The 9,583-nt window shown below is 37.9% G+C and overlaps 1 protein-coding gene across 4 annotated transcripts; it reads right to left on the bottom strand.

Annotated features, from left to right (window-relative positions):
- Window positions 1–899: 899 nt before the first annotated feature.
- Window positions 900–8,666, bottom strand: LOC119007417 (zona pellucida-like domain-containing protein 1). 4 transcript variants are annotated; one of them, XM_037077088.1, is made up of 12 exons: window positions 7,735–7,951; window positions 7,277–7,386; window positions 4,988–5,103; window positions 4,649–4,875; window positions 4,259–4,443; window positions 4,083–4,155; window positions 3,887–3,984; window positions 3,720–3,800; window positions 3,431–3,602; window positions 2,812–2,905; window positions 1,621–1,650; window positions 900–1,473 (listed from the first exon to the last, which is right to left on the bottom strand). In XM_037077088.1, exons 3-12 carry the CDS (start codon window positions 5,085–5,087, stop codon window positions 1,337–1,339), a joined length of 1,197 nt encoding a protein of 398 aa, XP_036932983.1. In that variant the 5' UTR covers window positions 5,088–5,103; window positions 7,277–7,386; window positions 7,735–7,951; the 3' UTR covers window positions 900–1,336. The 4 variants fall into 4 exon arrangements, with proteins under 4 accessions (XP_036932983.1, XP_036933007.1, XP_036932989.1 ...); XM_037077112.1 differs by lacking the exons at window positions 7,277–7,386; window positions 7,735–7,951 and adding an exon at window positions 8,233–8,666; XM_037077094.1 differs by lacking the exon at window positions 7,735–7,951 and having other exon boundaries at window positions 7,277–7,550.
- Between the last annotated feature and the right edge of the window lie 917 nt (window positions 8,667–9,583).

Genomic DNA, 9,583 nt, shown 5'->3' with positions numbered 1-9,583 from the left:
TCTCATGTTCTTTTGGCCACAGCAGGCAGCTTTTTTCTTTTTTTGTGGAAAATAATCTCTAAAAGCTCACAGTACACTACCTGCTCAGCAGCAGACAGCAGACAGACACAGCTGGCAGCTGGTGAACAGAGACTGATGTTTCCCTCAAGAGTAGCTGGAGACCAAAAACAGCTAAAAGAGAGTCAGCACTAGAGTTAAATTCTCCAGGCTGACAGCGATAATGTTACTCTGTAACTGAATAATGTGTAAATCATTACTGTGATTACAATTTCCCCAGATTATATGTAAATATTATGTTCATAGCTTGTTTCTGCTGCCCACAGGTGGCCAGAAAAAGGTTCATGTTTAAGTTCTTAAAACATACCGATATATACAGTATAGGCTGTACACTAACTCAGGTATTGTTACTCAAGTTACTTAGCTACAGTTGAGTATTTCCAATTTCATCTACTTTATACTTCACTCCACAACATTTTGGAGTCAAGGTAACACATTTTTTAATTAATTTACTGTATTATCAATTGGAAAAATAAGATTGACAATCAAGTGACCCACAGTATAAAGCATACATACATGTTAACATATAAATAATTTACTTATTTGTACTTTTTATACTTAAGTCCAATTACTATCAGATACTTTAATTTTCACTCAATATTTGAACACAATGTCTATACTTTTACTCAAGTATGAGACATATATACTTCTATATTTGTGTGTGTGAGTATATATATATATATATATATATATATATATATATATATATATATATATATATATATATATATATATATATATATATATATATATATTAAACAATATAATATATCTGATAATTTTTCATCATTTAACCAAAATGTTAGTTTTCTCAAAGTCAGCCATATAATAAGAGACAGGTGAAATTTTAATGTTTGCTTTAATGGTGTGTTTTACGAAAGAATAAAGCACAAGTACTTTTTCCATTACTGTCATTGCAAACATTTTAAACATACACCATCTCTGACTAATTACAAATTATTAAACCATTCATTTAATACTTCAACAGGACTCTGACAACAGGATGAAAACTAATACTTAATTATAATACACAATTTTTGTACAGATTCTGTGCCCTCATCGCAATTCAACTATGTGATTCAGATTGATTATAAAGTTGTTAACGACCACCTTGTTATAATGTTGTGTGTGAAACAGAAATCTAGATAGTAGAATGACAGTGTGAGACATCTGACTATTGTTTCTCACGACTCAGTGTACTATAATTGCCATGCGTTGTAGATGGTGAAGTTAAACTGGAAGCTTGGTATAGAGGGACTCCACTCTCAGGCAGGCGCGGTTACTGAATGATCACTTTTTTCTGTCTGATGTACAACACAAAGTAGGTTGCCATGGAGACGAGGACAATAGCCAGGATGATGATGCAGATGATCACAGCCACCACCGGGCTGCTGTAGTTGCTCTCAGATGGCAAACCTGTGTGAGCAGCGACAACGAAAAAGATATCAGATGATATAGTGATGATATGTGATCATATAGTGCTTCCTGGGCATATTAACTAAATGTCAGTAATTATTAAGTCCATCACAGACACATTTGCTGGTCACAGTTGCAGTTTCTTACCGTAAGAAGCAGAGAAAGTCTGAGCATCTTCTGAAAAATTGTGCAAAAACTTAAGTCAGTAATTGACTTGGAATTGGATTCACTTTTTAACACAAGGAAAAAGGGGATGAAATTAATAATTTTGCACCACAACGAATGATATACCATTTTTCAATCACTTTTGAATGCCTACTGTTTTAAATTTGCGTTATGAAATTCTCTTTGACTCGCTTTTGTACAAATCCAGGGTCAAACATATAATTTTCCCTCCTAGTTGAATATTATTTGTTATTTATGTCAACATCACAGAATAACAAATGGTGTTTTCTTGACTTAAAGAGAAAACTACTTCAAAAGATTCATAAGAGTGGACGAATACATACACTCTGTTCTGTTGGCTGGGTTTTAGGAGTTTCAAAGCAAACCACTTGAACTTTTAATGAACAATGGGTACACTTTGAGCTGACATTTTGAGTTTAAATCAGTTGCTACACCTGTCAAAATGCCATGCCACTGCTGATCTAATAAAGATAAAGCTATAAGTAATAAGGAGGAACAACCTTTTGTTTTCTTGTGATTACTTTATTTCATTATCTCGGGATGACACAGCTTGTTTTCTGGAGATCTCAGTATCTCAGTAAGAAACATTTGTTATTGTGTGATAAAGACAGAAATAACTCATGATATCAAGAAAACATAATAATCTGTTAAGGGCTTCCATGCTTGTGTTTTCTGTCTTTCGTTTTTATTGCCTTAAGCTTGTTTTCTTCACTTCATGTTTGAAATGTTATGTATAAATGAAGTTTATTGTCATAGTTATTGTTATTTGTCATTATTTTAGGAGAAGTGCTTATTAACTTTCTGGCCAAAAGTAACCTGAGAAGTTTGATACTGTAAAAACTTCTCATGTTCATATGCTATGTCTGTTAGGTTAGCTTAGCATAGAGACTGGAAGCATGGGGAAACAGCTAAATAACTACTTTTCCCAAAGTGTCAAAATATTCCTTTAAGTGAAGATTATAGACGTAAAAATGCTCATTATGGCCCCTCTGTAATTTTGAGTGTACAGTAATTAGCAAGTTCCTCAAAAAACCAAGCAAATAAAAGATGTGCTCTTTTTCAGGTAATTCTAATTACACTAGCATTTGTATCTCTATCCACTATGTCACTGTGACAGGTTGTAAAGACATATTTGCCATAATTAAGACGTACCAGTGGTCTGTTTTCCCACAGAAATGGCGGGCGAGGTGATTGTAGCATTTTCCGACACTTCCTGGACTTCTCTCTTTCTCCTTTTGCTACAGTCCTGTTCAACATTAATGACAGACAATCAAAATCCTGACAGTACCTACTTGTGATCTTGCAAAGGAGACCTACCATGCAGTTCATTAAAAGACCTTGGTATTTAAAAAAGGTCCACACCAACAGAAGCTCCTCTCTCCCACAGAAAACAGTGCTCCTGAAATGCCTTGTCAGTAACTCTGCCTTTAATTCTGCATCACCACCACATCACCACTATGCATTTGCATGATAAATGCCTCACAGCGAGTGTACCACTTGACGATTGATTTAGCAGACATGCTCTGTTGTTGTTAGCAGTGCCGGCTCAGGCGTGTGTTCGCTGACCAATCAGAGCAGACTGGGTATTTAGGAGGAGGGGAGACAGAAGCTAAAACTGAGCGTTTCAGACGGAGAAAACCGATGTGTGTTTTGAGTATTAAAGCATGCACACCTATTCTAGTACTAACCTAAAATAAGATTCTGAGCATAACATGTCTCCTTAATGTTATATTAATTAATGACTCTTCAAGGAACTCTGACGTCTACTCACAGGCAATAATCGGCTACACGAGGACACCTCACACAGTCGGGTGATGCAGTGCAGGTAGAAGGTGGAGACTGTCTGGTTTTTGTGCTCCACGAATCTGAAGGCCTCGAAGGAGAAGTGCGCCACCTGAGACGCCCCGTTGAGCTCCACCTTAGTTTGTGGGTCACGTGTACACCTTGGGTGAAAAAGAGATGGGTTGCGTGACTTACCATAGGGAAACACAAAGAGCCAGCATGGAGTGTCACTGTAAGCGGGTGATATTATACACTGTGGTGATTAATATGTAACTCACCCTACAAAAAGGTCATAGAAGGTGCTGGGGGTGGGATATGGGCTGGTTGTTGCGTAGCATCTGTCCAGTAGCACGTTGAACCTGCGAGGACAGCCCAGTGGGATTTTAAGTGTCTTTTTCTCACTCAGCTAACTTACAGGTTACCGTAAATTTTTAACGTCTCATACCTCCCTGTTAAATTGGTGGCCACAACTGCAACATAAATCTTGGTCTTCAAGTTGAGTCCTGTTTCTGGGATGGTAAGACGTTCTTTGTACAGTCCGTCCTGTTGCACGGAAAAAGTAAGAACAAAATCATATGAGAAGATTAAAAAAAAAAAAAAAAAGTACTCAGTTCAATGCTGAAAGCTGGAGCAGGTCTTACTTTGTAGAGCCGCATACTCAGTGTGCTGATGAAGCTCCCGTTGTTGTCTCTTATGGCTAGATTCACACCAGATCTATGCTCAATAAAAAACACAATTAATATTAACATTAACTTGGGTGATTCAAGATGTAGCTGAGTCCTGCTGATTTCACATGCAGTGTAGGTGTCATACTCACACGCCCAGTTTGGTGTTGTTCAGGAGGTACTGCATCGGGTAGAGGCAGGAGAACTTGTACAGGATCTGTGGCCGGTAGGTGATCGTACCTGCAGAGGGGTCCATGGAGGTGATGGTGCCGGAGATGTTGACGGATTGCACGTTTGAGAAGTCAGCAAAAAGTCCGGTCCCAACATGATCGATTATCTGTAGAAAAAAAACACAACACATATTTCACTGGAATCAGTTTAAATTTGATGCCGGATTCATTCTTTGATGCAGAAAGTCAATCAAAGCAACTTTTACCACCAGGGACTAAAGATCTAGTGCTATTGTAACATCCTCGTACTGGAATATCTTTATAAAGTGCTCCACTGATCAACAAAGACGGTAAATCTGTTGTGAGGAATACCTTGAAGTTGTTGTTGCAGGATATGATAGCACTTTCATTTATCGGGAATCTGAATTTTAAGACTGGTGGGGTCACGGACCAGTCGGCCATCCCGAAACACTCGGGTTTGTTGTACTGATTATTGAGGACCATGAGAGACTCATTGTAAAGAGCCTGGTACACTGGGCAAATGTAGATGCTCAGGTCCATGTACTCTGTGCCACAGACCACAGTGATGTCCGAGTTCTCTGAAAGAGATTTTCAAAAGCGGAGGACGTAAATCAACAAATGCGTTAAAGTAAAACATAACTGAAGCGCATGTAAAGAAAAAAAAAATGAAAGAAAAGAGGTGGCACAAACCTGGAGGTCTGTTTGTATTGCTGAGAATACAGGGATCTGGAATCTGGGCCTCTGTCCTCAAAATGAGGACAAGATGGCACACAAGGATGACCAGCTGCATTGTTGTCAGAGTGGACCTGTGAGGAGGAAACAGCAAAACAATGGAAACTAAAGCATCTGTCACCTTCTTTCAAGAGGAAAGGGAGAACTTTTAAAAAACAGCCAATTTCTTGGCGTCAAAGACAATAGATTATTCTTCCTGTACTCGAGGGAAAAGCCGACAAAAGTAATAGAGTTCATTCAGCCCATTATTCAACATACAGTGAGCAGCCACTGGGAAGAGAAGGGAAGGTTCTGGGTGTCATGTTTAGCTGAAGAACAAACATTTTTCACTTTGATTACATCTTTGAAAAACATTTTCCTTGATGAAATACAAATTGTGCCTCAGGTTTAATATACCCTGCAAGTTGAATGATCCTACACTACTGAAAGACCCTCAAAATGATATCTCATATGTCAAGAAAATCCAGACAACTACATTTGTAAACAGCATTTTTGAAACTTTCACTGTTGATATAGTCAGCAAAAATCCAATGATAATAATAATGATAATAACATATGACATCAAATATAAAAGTAAATTCATTTCATTCATTTATGTAAAAAGAATATTTAAAGCTCAACATATTAAGCTATGAGGAAAAACAGGTGATGAATTTACTGCAGGGACTCACCTGTACGTCTTCATTTTGTGTCCTGCTATCGTCCACCAAATCTCTTCATTTATACTGTCGCCCCCCCCACATGGGGCGTGTAAGGGAGCGCCTCAGACAATAACATGTAACATGAACTGTGCCTTTAACATCTTCATTTTTTCTGAATATTTTACCGTCCATATGTTTTGAATTTAAATATAATTTCTATACCAAAGAACAAACCTTCTTGAAGCCACAACCAACTCATTTGACCGGTTTGCTCTGTTTCTACATACACACATGCAAGTGAAATGTGCCTGTAAGGAAACGGTAGACCAGGGCTTCATTCATCATTTGTCCCTCAGTGGAAACAATTATCCTAGATGAAGATTCCTCAGTCTGATTTTGTATTATTGTTAAATTGAAGACATTCATAAAACAAACTCGATGTACTGATCTGAACTCTTTAGCCACACTTTCTGGTGTCAAATGAAGACATTTAAATATCAAGTGATGGAATGGTTATAAGAAGTTGCTAAAAAAAAAAAAAAAAGGTGTGTTTCCAATGATGAGCAGCCTGTTTTTGGTATTATTTGTTGGTCTGAAGCGATCAATCTTCACGCCATATGTGTGCAGCCTGGTTGTATTATTAATGTGTAATGGGTATTGATCTCAGCAGGGAGAATTTATTTTGGCTCAATGAGGTCAAGCAGAAAACTCTGATACCGGAGCTGCCAGCTGGCCGCCTGTTATTTAAAGCCAGATATTGAAACTGGGTGCTTTTCCTCAAGAGATGAATGAGTTCCCTGATAACTTGGAGCGTTTTGAACTAATCATTTGTTTCTTGGATGCACTTAAAGGGAAGTGGGTTAATTACCCTGTGTGTGTTATCAGCACTTTGTGTCTCAAAAGACAAATCATGTAATCCGTAGTTTTAGAGATGGCTATAGCACTGACATGTACAGAAGTTGTCTTTAGAGGGTCACTGTGTAGTTTTTTTTAGAAGAAATTCAAACTCAGAATTTTAACAATTACAATAGTAATGACTTAATAATACGTTTTTCTAAAATGAAATAACCAATCTACTCTCAGAGGAATACAAGGTCCCAGAACACAGTTTGAAGCCAGAGAGGTGGCAGGGTCCGCCACTCATAAACAGTAAAAGTAGTAAACAGTATGAAATTGTGTTGTCCTCTTCTGATTGAAACGTCCAAAACTACAGAGTGCACCTTTAAACGTCCAGTAATGCATTATCAGTCATCTCACAATCTAACTTTATATGTATGATAATGAAAATTTAATGGCTGGTGATGATGTTGTGCAATGGAAAACTCTTTATTGCTGTCTTGGGTATGGGCAGGGAGACGATTGCATAGGAAACCATAATGCATGCACGTAAACAATGTTTTGTTTTTCACAGGCCTGTAAAAGAGCAGGATTAGTGATCTGATCACAAGTGTTCTCTTTTCAGATCTTTTGTCGTGATAAGAGTCTCCTTATTGTTCTTCCGAGTGCAAGTTTTGTAATGGATCAGTTTTTGTTATGGCCCAGGGCAGTAAACTGTAAATAGAAAAACTCAGTGCTGTTTTGTACAGTTAGTGAATAAAAGACACACCTATCTGAGAGACGCACAAAGTCTTTTGTGCAGCATCATGACATGAAAGCGACTCCTGAGTAACTCGGGTCCCCAAAGTACAGGACCACAATGCACCGAGAGGATACAGCCTGAAAAAGGTGCATGTTAGATTACTGGACGTATCCAATGTCAAATGCCAGCTTTAATCTCTTCTTTGTCGTCTAAACAAGCAATTGTCTACGAGCCATGCCATCAGTGATACTGGTGGCACATTGCTTCAAAACTTGGACTGAAAAGCAGTAAATGTGGACAACCTTGGGGAATTATAATTCTAATGTGGTACAGGCAGATTTAGGTCAGGATTCATGTTTAAAAAACAAAAAATGTTCTGTATTAAAATGGAGCAGATACTGATAGTGTCTGCAGAAGGCCTGCAGTACACACCCACATAGAGGAATCCAACTAATGCTGACTCATGAATCAACCTTAATGAATACCTGGTCATCTGGTCGGGTAACAATAGAGACTGACGCGTAGACAAAGAGCGTGACAAACTGTCATAAGTCAAGAATATAAGACAGGGTGCTGCTCTGTGAGCGACATTATGTCATCTCAACATGTACATCAGTGTGCATGTTGATCAATGAGTGACAAGAAATTACAGCACATAAATTTAAAAAAAACAACATTTCTGATCAAGGCATGGGACAATATGATAATTTCTTATTATCGCTGTTATCCAGTCCAAAATAACTGCAATTCATGATATCATCCTGATATATATCAAGAAGGTGCACTGAAACATACTGGAATCAATTCACCTTACATCTTGTTAAGAATCTAGTATTTTTATTGAATCAAAGATAAGACGCATCTGTTGTTAGTGGACATCCTTTTCAGTGAAAAGAACCAAATGATCTTAAACAAGTGATAAAATGTAAAACTACAAATGTCCCTGTGCATTATTAAAGGAAATATAAATGATGGGCACCTACCTGAGCTCCTTTTGTGGGTGATACAGTTGGCAAGCCTGATCAACCTATCCTGAGTGCTTTCAGTGCCACCCAAGATAACATGTATTCCAAGTCCATCAAATAGAAACAGTGTCATCTTTGTGTGTATCATGTCATTTAGTGAGGGCTGACAATTTGACAGTATTTTCAAGCATGAAACAGCCTCAATACATATTTGTAATCAACCAAATTTGATAGAATAGTTCAACAACTTTATTCACTTTCAGCCAGAGATTTTAGGTGAGATAACCAGATCAATATCACTGTGTAGCTGTATCTCCTTTTTCCTCACAATAATCTCTGGGGACATGCTGGATCTTGGAACTTGGTGTTTGCTTCATCACCAGCACAGAACAACAATCACCTGTATGTCCCATTAGACTCACATGGTGTTTGGACAATGACTGAGCTCTATGTCATCAACACACACTTACACTTTGTCCTACTCTAACACCTTACAGGCAGTGACAATGGCGGGTCCCTGCACATGACACTGTCATGTGTCCATCAGTGTGACTCACAGACATGTGAGGAATGTTTACATCTGAACATGAATGGTAGTCACGCAAGTCTCAGAGGACAGGTGTCTGGTCTCTATAGACTTGTGATTGTAAAGGCAATTTGATATACAAGGGGCTCTTGGGAACACTGCAGTAATTAACAACATAAATTACATAACCCAGCGCCACGGTTGAAAGCCCAGATATTTCGTAAGACCTGCCTTTTTTTGGTCACGTTTATAATCCGACTCTGAACAATGAGGGGTTGGCTGCACTTGATTTTAGCTGTGGCATGTGCAGGCTTGACAAAAAGTAGAGTCAGACAGTTCGTTACTGATCTTTTCACTTTCACGACTGAAAAGGAATGACATTTGCTAAATGACTGGTTATAATGTAACAGCGCTTTAAAATAGCATATTTATATATAAATAAAACAGCATATTTTGTTATGATATTTACTATACTATAGTCTATGTTATGACTATAACAATTCTATAAGAATTCATGTACATTTTTCGAAGCAGATCTTATTTCTCCTTCCTTTGTCGTATCGCAGGGTCAAATTAACTGCAAAGTATTGAATTTTTTTTTGTTTAGACCTACAATAGATTTTTTTTTTTTTTTTACAACGACAGCTATTGAATGTGAAAGACCATCCTGTACGCTGAGCTGCACTGTTAAACACTATGTAACACCTGAACGGTATCATAACACGTCGTGGCGGTAACAGGAATCCTTTTTTAAAGAAGTCACGTCAGGACACAACTCCTTCATTGAAAACAGATCCCTGGATGTGTTATAAAACCTGAGCATTTGTGACCCATTTATTCTTC

This window comes from Acanthopagrus latus, chromosome 2 (genome assembly GCF_904848185.1).
Source record: "Acanthopagrus latus isolate v.2019 chromosome 2, fAcaLat1.1, whole genome shotgun sequence".
Lineage (NCBI taxonomy): Eukaryota > Metazoa > Chordata > Actinopteri > Spariformes > Sparidae > Acanthopagrus > Acanthopagrus latus.
This window is presented reverse-complemented; position numbering and strand designations above follow the sequence as displayed.

Coding starts and splice junctions, on each gene's coding strand:
- LOC119007417 (XM_037077112.1), bottom strand. CDS start 5,087: ATGCAGCTGGTCATCCTTGTGTGCCATCTTGTCCTCATTTTGAGGACA. Junction 3,801..3,886: donor GCCACCAATTTAACAGGGAG/GTATGAGACGTT, acceptor CTGTCCTCGCAG/GTTCAACGTGCTACTGGACA. Junction 3,603..3,719: donor TTCTATGACCTTTTTGTAGG/GTGAGTTACATA, acceptor TTTTCACCCAAG/GTGTACACGTGACCCACAAA.